General features: G+C 32.2%; 1 protein-coding gene and 1 non-coding gene across 2 annotated transcripts; both read right to left on the bottom strand.

The window, feature by feature from the left end:
• Positions 1 to 1,368: 1,368 nt before the first annotated feature.
• LOC126670839 (U1 spliceosomal RNA) lies at positions 1,369 to 1,529 on the bottom strand. The gene has a single exon (XR_007638833.1). It is a non-coding gene; the product is annotated as a U1 spliceosomal RNA (small nuclear RNA).
• Positions 1,530 to 5,328: 3,799 nt separating this feature from the next.
• Positions 5,329 to 14,422, bottom strand: LOC126669949 (protein SEEDLING PLASTID DEVELOPMENT 1). Its single transcript, XM_050363599.2, has 9 exons — positions 13,946 to 14,422; positions 11,190 to 11,404; positions 9,779 to 9,929; positions 9,213 to 9,404; positions 8,232 to 8,394; positions 7,883 to 8,115; positions 6,648 to 6,824; positions 6,434 to 6,556; positions 5,329 to 5,753 (listed from the first exon to the last, which is right to left on the bottom strand). Exons 1-9 carry the CDS (start codon positions 14,321 to 14,323, stop codon positions 5,454 to 5,456), a joined length of 1,932 nt encoding a protein of 643 aa, XP_050219556.1. The 5' UTR covers positions 14,324 to 14,422; the 3' UTR covers positions 5,329 to 5,453.
• Between the last annotated feature and the right edge of the window lie 1,156 nt (positions 14,423 to 15,578).

The raw sequence follows: 15,578 nt of genomic DNA, 5'->3' as shown, positions 1-15,578 counted from the left end.
AACTAAACTGTCTAAGCCGAGACGTTTATTAAGCGAAGCATTCTACACCAGAAATTCCAAGCTAAACAGCTGTGAAGGACTATGTGAATGCCTATTTCTGAACCAGAACATAAAGAACACGTACAAAGCTTGATCGCATCTAATTAAATTACGGAGGAGAAGAAATTGATTCGAAGCCACTCTAATCCTTAGAAAGTAACCAGACGAAGAATTATTGCCTTGGAGGAACCTTAAGCTACCATAAACTGGAAATAAAAGTAACTGCAGACCTGTACTTCACAAAAGGTACTGCTGAAGTATAACTCTCTTTAGGATGTAACCAAGAGACATGATCTGGACAATCATAATGAGCTAGTAAACCGATAAACCGAATCTTTAAAATCTCCATGTCTACTGCCTCTCCCATGCGCAATCTTCGTTCCCAGGTGAAAATAGCAATTCGCGCGGCCAGTGGTTGTATCAACATGTATGAGATAGTTGCTTCTTGATTTAGAGATAGGTTGAACAAAACAGTATGAGAAGTTGCCAGAGACTGAAAATGATTAGGAATTCAGTTAACTTCCAAAAACCTATGCTTTCTCTATTACTCAAATGAAAAATGACTATGTTTTCAAATAAAAATCAAAAAGTAACTATCGTTAACACAAATTTTACGAATTCCCTGCCATAAAGTTGATAAATTTGCGCCATTCCTTGACACCAAGAGGAATTATTGGAGTTGTTTTTAACCACCATAAACCAAAAGGAATTTATATTGCAAGACAAAAGTTTTCAAAGCCATTTTAGTAACAAACTTTGGTTTTTTTAAACGAAAGGAAGGAACGTTCAAACTACCCTGATGTAAAGGAAGACAAACCGTGTTCAATCAACTTTGCAAATTCCTCTTTTCCCTACATATTCCAAGATGGGTAATATGCAGCTTATCTATTTTGTAATTCATAATAGTAGCGGCTGAAGTAACACTTCGCTGTCAACATTACGATAGATGATTGAGCTATTATTGAAGTTAATACGCAGCCCCGAAACAAGCTCGACGCAGTGGAGAATTCGAAGCAAATTCCCGATCACATCTACGTCATTTGGAGGAAACAAAAGAGTGTCATCTGCAAATTGCAGGATAGAGACAGTTTTCATCATAATATCCCTCAATTTTCACACCATCAATAAGAGACTCAAATGCTTAGCTTTGTCAATGAGAGTTTGAAACCCTTAAAGCTGCGATGACAAGAAAGTTTAGAACACCTTTTTCCATATAAAAATTAGCTGAAGGGCTGCGGTTAAAGTTGAGAAGAATTAAGAAACGTTATCCAATGAACTAAAAGAATTGAAAGTTGAACCCACACTAGAAAAAATTAGAATTCAAAATTGGCAGGGGCCGCGCGAACGCAGGCCCCAGCTATCACAAATTATGACGTAAGCTCTCCTACTTGAGGAGACTTTAACCAGTTGCATCTCCAAAGTGCAATGGAGACCAACAAGCTAGGCCATAGATCTTATGGATCGCCTATAGACCCCGTCCAGGTAAGTATGTTACTATGTTAGTTTAGTTTTCTATTTATATTCCATGGATCATACTTCTCTAGTACACACATTCGATGTGGGACTCATTTAATAGTTAAAAAAGAAAATCTTCATGCTAAATCTACTCTTTTCTATCACCCGGCTATTTTAAAATTCGAAGTCTATCTTACCCCTGAGAAAATAAATTAATTGTTCCACATTATAATATAGAATAAATATCATTTTTAATACCAATAAAAGAATTAATTAGTCATTAATATATTTAAGAATTATTTAAAATTTAAAATAATAGATTTTAACCAATTTAATTATATTTTTTTAATTATCGCATTGGTTTAAATGATCTGTCATTTTAAAACGGAGGAGTAGGCAATTAGTTGGGGAAAAAAAAACTAAGGCGGCGTTTGATAAAACTGAAAATTAAGTGCTGAAAATTAAGTATTGAATTTTAAATGCTGAAAATAATAATTGCTGATTCTTTTAAGTGTTGAATTAAATAAGTCTGTTTGATAATTGCAAGTCTAAAATTACTGAATTTTATTGAAATTATTATATTTACATATAAAACCTTTAAAAATTAATTATTTTAAGAATAAATTACTAAATATAAACAATTTTTTAAAATATAAATAAAAAATATTATGAATATTGCACATTACAAATAAAAATCATAAATTTTAGTTGTACATGCTGATAATTGGGTAATTGATCCTGACCATCATTGAAATTTTAAGTTTTTTCATTTCAGTCACTAAACTATTTTTTTCATTTTGACTACTGAACTTTCAATTTTTTAATTTCGGTATTTCAGGCCAAAAATGCTTAGGTGACACCCGGAAATTGACATGTGACAACCGGATTTTACAAGTTTAATTTTGAAAATTTATCAAACATACATGATTTCACTTTGAAAATGAAATGAAATGACAAATTTTCGGAAGTTCAGTGATCTTCAGGATCAATCACCCCTGATAATTAGTCCTTAAAGATAGGGTGGGAAAAAAAACCGGTCAAACCGATTAACCGAACCGAAACCGGAAAACCGAACCGGAAAATGTGGTTAACCGGTCCAACGGTTTAGGTTTAGGTTTTGATTTTTAGTTTAATGGTTTAGGTTTAGGTTTTGGATTTTTAAAAACCGTGGTTAACCGGTTAACCGGTTTATATATATATATTCATATATTTTTAATAATTAATAAGATATATTTTATGATCTATAAAATAATATTGATTTTATAATATACACAATAAAATCTAAATATAAAAATATATTGACATATATTTTATTTAGGAATATTTATATATTTTAGGAGATTTTATATATGAAAATATTGTAAAAGAAATTTGTTTTCCTTATTAAAATATTTACTTAACAAAAATAGGAATATTTAAGTCTATAAATAGTAGAAAGTGGACGTGAACAACACTACAAACAATTCAAAAAATACAAACCTAACTTTAATATTACTCATAAATTATTTGTAAATAATAATAGTTTTAAATATTTGCATTGATTTAACTATTTATAAGATAGTTTAGGTTTATATTTTTTTAATATAATTTGAATTTTTATAGTTTTTTTTTGTTTGCTAAAAAATCAAATAGAATTAAAAATATATCTTTTTTTGTCTTTAATTTTTCTAATGGTTATATGGTTAAAAACCGCAAAACCGAACCGTTTTTTATGGTTAACCAATTTACCGGTTAACCGTTTAAAATTTTAGGTTTAGGTTTTTAATTTTAAAAACCGTATTATAATGGACCGGTTTATAAATTACCCTCATGGACCGGTTAACCGGTCCATGCCCACCCCTACTTAAAGACATAATGATGCTCCTCTCTAACTTGAAAATTAGTTCTTAAAATAAAATATTAGTTTTTCAAACTCCAAAAAAACCGTTTAAATTTGATAATCAATGTTGTGTGTTACAAATAAAAGTTCAAATAATACTTAAAAGCAGATATATTAAATGAATAACATATAGACTACAAAAATAAATATAAAGATAGAAAAAAATATTCGTAATGAAAAATATAGTAATTTACAATTTGAAGTGTTGATTTAAGTATAATACGCTCATTGTGATATTAAAAAAATAAAAAAAATAAATATATGTGAGATCAAATATTTTTATTCGTGAGTAATAATTGAAAATAATAAGGATATAAAGTTTATTGAATGATAAAACTAATATTTAATAACTTCATGTTTTCATTAAAAAAAATAAGTCAAAATTTTTGACTTATTATTTTAAGTGGTTTTTGACTTAACTGAATAAGTTAAGTTGGACTTTTTTGAATTATCAAACCAACTTAAAAAAATTAAGTGTTTAATAAATTAATTTAAATAATAAGTTGGGTTATCAAATACTAGCCTGTGCTCATAAAGATCATGGTATCGAGATGACCAAAATTTGGGTAATTTTTACTAAATGTCCCTGAACTTTCGTCTCTCACCCTCAACCTTCCCTGAACTTTAATTCGTACCCCAGTCGTCCTTAAACTTTAATTTTATATCCTAAAGATCCCTAAAAAGATCATTGCTTATTCAAAAGAATATAAATTAATTTTAAAAGATCTTAAAAAGATCATTGCTTACTTCTCGGTAGCCCATATGAATCCGGTGATTATTGGTATATTTAGAAAGTAATTATGTTATTTAACAAAAAACAAATTAGTATTATTAATGTGTCCTGCTGCTAATGCTTAGAACTTGTTATCCTTGTTATCACATCAGGTATATTTATATGGTTCAAAAGTCTCCTACGTCTAGATTGACGTTAAGAATTTATATTTCATCCACAATATTAATCTTGAGTTATTTTATCGTAATGATATAATGCATATTAATTAATTAATTTTTTTTAATATATTCGAGGTACTACATATTGATCATTTTATCATATCGCTGATGATTTTCTTTATTTATCGGTGAGCTAAAATATGACTAACTTTCAAAATCCGACCTAAAATCGATAGTTGTTAGAATCTCTTAAATTCAAAGTCAGTATCAAAGAGCACAAAACTCCACGGAGAACATATAAAGCTCACTTATTCAGTAGTTATCACCCTGTGGATGCCAAATATAACTCAACAATGAAGATTTTCATTAAACAATAAAAATTTATGATACAAACATAATCTTAACACTCTCAGTCAGCACAATCGTACTAAGCCATATATATATATATACAAAAAATTTATAAGTAGACTCGATACACCACGTCATCCATGAACTAAGCCTATCACATTACGACACGTCATTAAAATAGTGGCACTATCATAATATTACTATTCAAATATGTAAAAAGTGATAAACAAAATTATGATAGTTCCACTATTTTAATGATGTGTTATAATATGACAGACTAGTCCACATAGTAGACCGAGTCTACCTAATTTTTTTTTGTATATATACATATAAACTATTTATTACTTACAAGACCTCTTAATAAATAGATATTAAAATAATTTGATACACTTACCTTAAAAATAAAACAGATAAACAATGTGTGAGATGATTATACTTTAAATAGAATAAAAAACATGATATAATAATATTAACTTAGATTTGTAAGTAGAATTGGATCAGCTACTGTGGAGCTGAAATATGTCTTAAGTCTCTTAGAAGATGTATTTATACAAAGAATAAGAAAAACATCCTAATCCTAAAAAAATATATTCATTTAATTTACATATATCTAGCATTGTTTAACTAATCTACAACATCTTAACTAAATTAAAAATTCAACCATTGATACCTTTACAATTTACGTAAATTCTACCTATAAAAGCAGGCAGACAAGAAACCAATATTCAAGAGGCTGCAATATAAAATTTACGGCTAAAACGGAGCAATGCTTTGTTTACTATAATATCAATACTATATAACATGAATATGATAATAATATTGGTGAATAAAAACGCCATGATTAGTCGGGAAGAATAGGTAACCTGTCGATAATGTAAGATGATCCATTTGAGTCACTACTAGCACCAAGGATGTCATCAAATGGATTCTCCGTGTTTTCTGCTTCACTGCTTTCATCCAATCCAGTATGATATGGCAGGATACGGATACGGACATCCGGGGCAGTACCCATTTTCTCTGCTTGTAATCGGTACTTTTGAATCAAGTCCATCTGAAGAGAAATAATATGGGATGGCCTTGGCAATAACTCCACAGGTTCGCCTTTCGGGATTACCACCTGCTCAATGGCTATTCTTGTCTCCTACAATTAAAATACACTTTTTCATGGAGCTGAACAGCAGGAATACTGCTTGAATTATGTACAGAATAAACATGAAAGAGCAACCATGCTGTTAAAATGTGAATGGCTATCTATTTTTACTTAAAAAGAAAACCCAGATCAAACAATTTTAAGATCCTTCTTCAAATCCCAAACCAATCTTCCAGAAAATTATCTAAACGTACACAGTATTACACTTAAGCCGTGAGATGGAAACTAAATCTGGACTGTTTGTGCCAGTAAAAGGTTGCGGTTTATGAAGATAAACATAAGTCTGTGTACCTATATAGTTTAAATAAATAAAACATTCTATTCTTATAGCCATATTATGAGATCTCTCTCTTATTCTGAGGCACTTATATGGCCCAAGAGAAAAGAACCAAAAAGCCGGACATGTCACAGGTTCACCAACGAAAATGATAGAACTCCGAATGACTAGTTATAAACAGTTAAGTTACTAATTAAGCCACCATGCAGAATAAATTCTTTTATCTCAAAGAATACCGAACATTGACTGGTTTTAGTTTTAGAATCAAGTTAAGTATTTGCGCGTACTCCTTGGAAGTGATTCACTTATTCTAACTTGCTCTAGCCAAAACAGTATTAATTAGAAAAATAAAAGAAAGAGCAAAGGGAATCCCAGAAAAGTTATCAATTCTTACTTCTAAGGCATCAGTCTTCTCTGAATAATTTGCATAATCTCCTAATTTGGAATCCTTCAATCCATTAGCCCAATCACTGGCCAACGATCTAATAATCTTTGTTATCTGCACCAATGAGCTTGTCTGCAAGAAAAATAAAAAAGAGAAGTAAAATTAAGGTATCTTAATGAGTAGCAGCTACTTCTCAGACAGACAAAAAAAAATTGTTATCAACCTTTGTTACATAAATAGGAATATCATGAGATTTGGCGGCAGCTTGCATCCCAGAATTCTTCTTTAGCTTGGACTGCAAGGCAAGCAGTGCATCTGCCTCACTGATGTTATCAGTTAGTTGGACTACATAATCCATTTTTAACTGATTTATCCCTTGCCTCACGCTCGCCTCCAGGATCTAGAATAACTGCTCATTCTGTAAGTTCCATTTTGAGTATATTCATGACATGCATATTTACTGCACGTGCCAACAGAAAACATGAAATAATATTCTTTATTTGAAATGATGAAAAGAGTTTCAATTTTCAAATAGAAATTCAGACCCCAATCATATGGAAGAAGCACTTCTTATTTACTTACTCCTCGCTGTGATCTTGACAACTAGCCGATGCAAACTCAAAATGAAATTAAACGACTTCGGTGAAAAATAGGTCTGTGGGTGAAAATAATTCCAATACGTGTTTCCTTAAATCTTTTTTTTTTTCAATTTTAAATTTCCTTGTCATAATCAAATTCATTTGGGATTGTACGTGCAATTACTAAATATTTTAATATTAAAATAAATAATAATAATTACCAAAACAATATGGAACCTTATTTAAAATGAGTAATTAACTAAAAATCGATATATTAAATAAATATGTCTGTGGCCTAACCACAATCCACACATTTAAATATAATGTAGATGAAGATTCATTAATTGTACCGAGAATTTTCTATTCAAATAAACCCAGTCACAAACTGATTGGGACATAGATAATCTCAAAACCCAAAATACTGATTTTCATTTTCATGAATAAATTCTATTGGAGACTTAAGTTGCCTGATTATGCAGCCTACTGGTGAATTAACAGCTTTAATTAAATAGAATCAACAACTAAATTTCATAGTAGATATAAAATCCTCAATGGTATTACTTTTACTTTATTCAATTAAGAGAAAAGGCAATGAAAATATGGTTATGCCTCTCATCTTCTATATCTGGACAAAAATATTTATAAATACTATTTTAGCAAAGAACGCTACAACAAATCAGCTTAGCACTTTTCAATAGGCACATTGAGCATGCAACAGTAAATCAAAAATGTTCTAACAATATCAGAAAACATATAATACTAGGTTAAGAATATTAGATGACCAGTAACGGGAAGCAAAGAGCAGATAGTCTAAGAAGCTGAACACTAATTGCATAAAAATGATGGTAAACCTGTTAAATATACAGGCATGATGTCTTACCCCATAGACAAACAAGCGAAGTGGTGTCTCGTCTTCGGAAGAGTTTTCTTGCATATATGGAGGAGACTCAGAAATGAAAGCACCAGCATTGATCCTTTCATCTGTCATCGAAAAATCATCAAACAAAATGTCATCTTTCTTCTGAACAGATGCATCAATAGAGGGTTCAATCACCACAGTTTCCTTAATTCCTTGAGAATCCATTTTGCGAACTTCAACCTTCGGTGAACGACCTTCAACAAAACAAGGTCAGCAGACAAACAGAACTCCTTAATTTACATATATTGCAACACAAAATTAGAACATGATAAAGCAACAAGGTCTTTTTACTGGAGGTAAAAGCAAGTACCTAAGAGATTGGCATCCACTGTTGCTTCTAGACTACGATGAACACGCAGCTCATTTTTTGAAATTATCTCCACTGCGCAGCTAAATGTTGAAGGTCCTTTTCTCTCCAGTACTGTCTTCTGGACTCCTCTCCGGTTTGCTTCTTCATCCCCCAGTGTCACACTCTGACCAAACAATTCTACCAATGTAAATGAACTGAGCAGAGAAGTAACTCCTTGTATGTCAAAAATACAGCAGAAACTTGAAAACTATAAACGAAAATACACATGGACATATACAGCCACAACCAAGAAAGACCGCAGATAAAATATGTTTTTGTTATTTCATTTGTATGGAATTAACTGAGCCAAGTTTCACCGAAACTACAGAAAAAATTCCAAAAGACTTCTGGAAACCAAGGCCGGCAATTTTTTTGCAATGAAATGCCCACATCATCTCCCTTCCTTCAAAAACAACAAGGCAGTGTTGGAGATCATTAGGACTATCCAATGAGCTAATGGGAAGTTCGAAGGGAACCGACCGCATCAAAGAAAATCAGTGGCCATAGATGAAAATTGTCTAATAATAAATGTATAATTTGGCCCTTTGGGTAGAAGACAAGTTTGCTGGCTGGCTCATATATGACTTTGAAGCCAGTTGGGATTACTGAATTATTCTATGTAATCAAAAGTCACGAGTGTTTTTAAATAAAAATTACACTCATGGATCCAAAAGTAAGAAAGAAGAGCTTATCCACTTGATATTTTAGAAAATACAGTGTCCATTCCAATATTAAACTTGGTCTGCACTTAAACTATGAGGAAACTAAAAGATCTCCATACCTTAATTTATGTCATTCCAAATGCGGAGGTTTATGGGCAAATGGTGCTTTGCAAAATTGGCTCCAAAAACATGAATTCAATAGAAAAGCATAGATACAGCTACCAGAAAATAGGATGGATATGTTATCAATACAACTATAATTTCTTAATTTAGCCTTCACCTGTATTCCTCCAACAAGCATTTCCAGAGAAGGATTAACTATCAAATTCTCAATAGTGATTCCATGAGCAGTGGCAACTAGCTGAATCCCACGTTGTGCAATTGTACTAGCAGCCATAGCTTCAAGCTTTGTTCCTATTTCATCTATCACTATCACTTGGGGCATATGATTTTCAACTGCTTCAATTAATACCTGAATGGACAAAAGTGAAACATGACCATCCCACGAAAATTGATTGAAAATTGAAAAAAAGAAAATATAGGAATGCCCATTTCAGGGAGAGTGGTGGGGGGGGGGGGGGAATAGTATAAAAATGAAGCACATGACATAAGAATCTCCTAAAATAAGTTCAGACAACAATGTAATGATTTGTACAGAAGGCAGAAGCAATCTTCAATTAATTTTATAATTACTAGCATTCACTGACGAAGAACATTCTGACTTTGGTATTAAGATACCCAAAGTCTATTAAAATCTCAGGCTCAGCTCATGAGCAGGAACTGGTCATGCACAAGCACAAGCACAAGAACGAATAAAAGTCACATTTCTAGTCTTCTAGTTCATACCTTATGTTGCTTATCTGAATTCGGAACTTGCATCCGGCGAGCATTACCTATGCCTGCATGAGGTATATCACCATCTCCACCTATCTCATTGGACGTGTCAACAATCATTACTCGTTTCTTGTAATCATTTGCAAGCATTCGAGCTATTTCCCTGTAAATTTTGTAAGTTTAGGTCCCTAAGAAAATCCCAGGAATAGACATTAACCACCATAAACTGAGCAATCAATCACGTTCACGATCAAGACATAATCAATATATCCCAGTATTGTCACTTACTAGAGAAGTGTAAATGATATTTGATGTAATTTCATTGTTTTTGTTGTTTAGCAGTTCAACTGTATCAAAATGATAAAAAGAAAAAGAAAAGTTCAAGCACTCAAACAAAAATGCTTAAAAGTTTAGGCATTCAAAATGATGCAATCCTTTTGAAAAAGATATTTGCTAAAACTTGACACTTGTCACAGCCGCAAAAGAGGTCCGGAACTATGAAGTCTGAGACAGCATCATATGCACAGCAAAACACAAGGTCTGGCAAACAAATGCATGGAAAGAAATAGAAGGTGAAAAACTGTGATCCAGATGTGATAATCCACAAGCTGAACAATTTTTTTAGCCAAAGTACCATGAGAAATAATTCTTTGCGGGACAATATTTATCCATAAGGGAGTATAGTGTTTCTTGATTCAAACATATCAAGCATTTGATGCTCATAGTTCTTAAGATTTACAAGTTCACCAAAAAGTGAGATTATTAGAATTTGTTTTCTTCGCATATTTTAATCTTTTAAGTGCTAAGAACCCAAGCCAAAATAGGCAGAAGTTAAGTTGAAACCCTGTCATTTGCTGGCCTGACCTATAGCAACATTAAAATTCATGTTGGATACTTTTAGTACTCCAATTTAACAAAAATCCTACTAGATTAAGCTTGGGGCAAGGAAGTAGGGGCAAGAAAAATGCCACTTCAATCAGAGAATAGAATGCTAAAAAGGGTCTTTCTTTCTTGAGGAAAATGATAAAGGTTAAAAAAAATTTCTTTACTTTTTTTACTCAGAATTCTCTTCTATCACTGCAATACATTGTTTCATCGAGTAAGGAATAAAGAATGCCCCGTAAAAAAGCTTCAAAAGTCACTGGACAGCACATAGGTATAAAAGCAACTCTTACAAACCAAACAGTTTATTTAATCAAATACGAAAACAAATGCCCCTTAACAAGTTCTCGAAGGTTATTGGACAGAGCATCATTCTAAAAGCAACTCTTATAAGCCAAACAGTGTTTTAATACAGTCCCGAAAGTATAATAATCTTTACCTTTCAAAATATACCAGTTCAATGCATTTAGAACTATAAAGCAAAAATACAAATGACCTCAATCATGAAAGTAAATCTGTAGCTAATAATATGAATGATAACCTGATAATTGTGGTCTTTCCCACCCCTGGAGGTCCAATAAGTAAAAGAGAAGCACCATCCTGAATCAAATCTCTCAGTAAGCTAGCAGTGCCAGATATTGCCCGACCAACACGACAAGTTAAACCAATAATCTGACCTTTCCGATTTCTTATGGCACTGATCCGGTGCAATGTTCGACTTATGCCTGCTCGATTATCAATGGCAAAGTCACCAACCTGCAATATGCAATTTTTAGTGAGTATAAAACACATTTTTCACCAGTCAAACGATTCAAGTGATAGATAATGTTTTGCAGCTTTAAGATGCTGAGAAGTTCCCAAACCACAAAATTTACACATTCAAATATTAGAAAATCAATAGAAAAAACAGTATTTGAAACAACTTTATGGAAAAGGATTTTACTAGAAGATCAAGCGATGCAATACGGCGCGTAAACTGAAAACTGTCCGTTCAAAAAAGAGTAGTATGTTGTAAATTCGCATGTATCAAGTAGAACAATAGGGAAATAAGGTAGGAAGGGACAGAATAAGAATGTCATTTCTTCATCTCTCTTTAAACTCTGAAGATAAAGGTTACATTTTATGCTTAGTACATTAAACTTTGATGTTGTTTGGCCTTGTTAGAAAATTGTCTCTCATAACTTTAACTAAGATGTTGTAATTACAAGAGATTTCATTATCGGAATCTTATCCTGATAAATAATCAATACACAAAAGAATATTAACAAGAATACTGAAACAATAAAATGTCCTTGGCATCCTAAAGACAACAGAATGGATCAAGCTAACAAAAATAAGAACTGAAATCTCGTTTTCTATGGGTATAAAAAGAAATTGAGGGACCTGTGTGACAACAAGAAGGTACAAAAGAACCAATAATGTTGTTGTAACTAGTAAGTGAACAGCTAATAAAAGCTATATGCATGATATGCAAGACTTCTGTTATAATTTTTTTTAAAAAAGTCAAGGAACCTGCTTGAAGTTATGATGCATGGGATATCAAAATTATGTCCATTCTTCTTCTTTTTTTCATTTGATCGTTTACCATTTCTTTATGACTGGCTTATACTGAGAAAAGGGGCGTTCAACATTGGACATACAGTCATTGACTCAACTATGTAGCTTTAATTGAACACTTGATCCTTAATTGACCATTTGATCAGGACATCTAATATCTTAGGAAAAATTATAGTCGTGGTGTCTGAATTTTTATGAATTTGCTATTGATTGCCTAAATTATTATTTTATTTAAAAATTAGTGTTTTAATTTTTCAAAAGTAAATAAACGAGTACTTCAATTATTTTTCGATCACCGGACTGCTAATAAAACTAAGAAAGAAATTTCAGATTTTAATGATAGTATTTGCCATTTTGATTACATGTAGGTAAGTGTTCATTACACACACTACTATAACTTTTTTTGCTAATGACAATGAAATTTAAGCAAACGTGGAACTTAATTATTTATCTTTTCAGCAAACTAAAACTTGCTTAATTATTTATCTTTGTTTTTTCACTATCTTAATAATTCTAGCATTTGTGAACAGATATTTTGTTTTCCTTATATTTTCTAATTTAGGGTGACATATATCATTCATGAGGCTATTTTAAGATAAGTGTGGTCAAGTGTAGTTTTCCTTTCATTGATTTATATCTGCACTTCTTCTCTCCTGCACTTTCTATTTCTTTTCTGTATGTATGACTGTGACCTCTTTCTTGATTAAGGCACCAAGAGATTGAAGTAACTTGTTGTGGTGGATAATATATAGAAGAATCTTCGCTATCATGGTGTGTGGTAGTCTACCAGTCATGAGTGCTAATCATTCAACCGAAAAGTTTAAGTTGTTAGATAGACTTCCACAATAGTTTTATGATTTCTAACACACTCCCCAATAGAATTGGACTTGAAGCGTGAATAAGTACAGGCGGACAAACCCAATCTACCCTGTGCTGAGATATTTAATTAACTAGACGGGGTTACCGGTATTGAACTCTACACCTTTCTAATATACCATGTCAAATTCAACAAGTAAATTCGAATATTAATTGAGACTCTAACTTTATGATTTCTAACCACGGGAAAATAAAAATCCTATTCGAAGTGAAATAACAATGAAGCATTTAAGAGTGATAAGGCTGAAATAAAAGATAAACTTGCACCAAGACATTTGTTAATAATGGGATTTGACCGACAATTGTGTGTGTAACTACTATTACATACTTTTTTGCTTTTTGCACAAAATTTTACCTTCGGTATGGTTACTCTAGGAAATAAAATGGGATCGGAAATGGATGTTCATATCACAAGAATCTTATTCCAAGTTTATTCCACAATTTGTATATATATTCACAATTTAATGAAATCCTAAGAATTAAACTCACTTATACATGTCATTTTTAACATTTATTCAACCCACTTTAAATACAAAAATCTTAATCAAGAATCACATTCTAGTCCCAGCTAGGTAGCACGGACACTTCATTCAATCTACATGTTCCGTTTCGGAAACACTTGACATTTCGGACACGAAACTTCATTTTTCATATAGAAATAACACTATTTGGCCATGTCCGTGTCCAAGTGTTCCGTTTCCCCGCGTACTTGAAGTGTTCAGATGGTACAGAAAAAAAGGAAATAAATGTCCTTTCCAATCACAAAAAACAAGCACGTAGAAATTTAAAATCATTGAGGCATTTCAACAAACACTTGGCAATCAACAACAAAAATCAAAGTAAACATAGAGAAAAACAAATAACCTGAGACGTGGCATGCTCAAGATCCTCAAGTGTAATGGGGCAATCAGACAAAACAAAGTCACCAGATGGAAACCTAGCAAGCGGCTTCCGACCCAAGTCCATAACAACCTCAACTAAGTTCTGCAGCTCACAGTGCTCACTCACTCTTCTTCTCATCTCCTCAGGAAATAGACCCAATAACCGCCCCAATTCCATGTTGAAATCATCCTCAGAAGCCGACGAAGAACTCGAAACTGAAGCATACCCTTCAAGTTTTCTTCTTCTTTTAGGGACGGTTTGGGAATGTGGAGTGATTTTAAGGAAAGAGTGATGTTTTTGTGGGAAGTGTTGGGTTGTTATTACAGGTATATGTGGGATTTGAACGAGAGATAATAGCATTTGATATGTTTTGTTAGCGGGAAATGAAGAATGGGTTTGTGTGGGCTAAGCTTCTGCTATGCTTTCTCGATAGAGAAAAGAGATTGGAAGAAAGCGCTAACGCGGCCCCCGAATTTATGTCACGGAGATTAAATAGATCACTATCTTTTAATTTTTTTAGTTAATTAGATTTTAAAATTTATCTTTTAAGGTCAAATAAGTCTCTTTTAATTTTTTAGTCAATTAAATCTTCAAACTTGTGTCTAAAGGGTCGGATAAATAATGCATTTGAAGGGGTTACTTGGCGTAAAATAATAGAATATGAGGATCTGGTTAAATAAAAGGTTAATGATCTAAAAAAATCTCCACCTTGTAATCCCTTTTTGTTTACATCCCGACGTTGTAAAATCGCCGATTACATCCAAATTCGCACTTTTTATTTTCAATTCCACCCTAACCTAAACATAGTGATTATATGGTAGCCATGTCAGCAAATTGTGCTTACTCATAGGTTGACATGGCCAGTGGCGGAGCTTGACTATAATTTTTGGGGTGGCCAAGTTAAATGTATATAAATTAAATGTTCAAGAATATAATTTAAACACAAATAAATAAAATTATAAATGCAAAAATTAAATGGATTTAGACATAAATTCTAACGTTTATTTTTTTTAAGAAAGACAAATAAAAATACAAACTTGCTCGTTTGTATTGGTTCTGGATGATAATTAGAATCAGTGTCAATGAAAGGTTTTGGATGAATTAGGCTCAGTGAGAATGGAACGTTTAGATTGTTTAGGTGTTTTATTAAGAGTTAAAAGAGAGAAATCAGTGCTTGGTTACTTTTAAAAATTAAAAAGTCAAGGTAGTATTTAGTAACTTTTTGAAAATTTGCAGGGGCCATTACCCCTCCATGCCTTCAAGAAGATCCGCCACTGGACATGGCTGTCATGGTGTTAAAAATTGTTTAATCTTCAAATTCTAAAAATTTAAATCTAAAACTTAAGATCCTGAAAATCTAGGAATTTATTTTACTCGTTTTACAATTTATTATCTTCTTCCTCTATTCTTCTTCTCCTTTGTTCCTTCACCTCAGCTACCGCCACCACCATCGCCGCCTCTTCTTCTTCTCTGTTCTTTATTAGGACAAAGATTTTGATCTTAAATCCTCCAATAAAGGTCAAAACTTTGATTAAAAAAATAAAGGTCAAAACTTTTCACTGTGCACTTCCACCAAACACATAACAAACACAAATCCAACAAAAACTGACAGAAT

Source organism: Mercurialis annua, linkage group LG2, assembly GCF_937616625.2.
Source record: "Mercurialis annua linkage group LG2, ddMerAnnu1.2, whole genome shotgun sequence".
NCBI lineage: Eukaryota > Viridiplantae > Streptophyta > Magnoliopsida > Malpighiales > Euphorbiaceae > Mercurialis > Mercurialis annua.
This window is presented reverse-complemented; position numbering and strand designations above follow the sequence as displayed.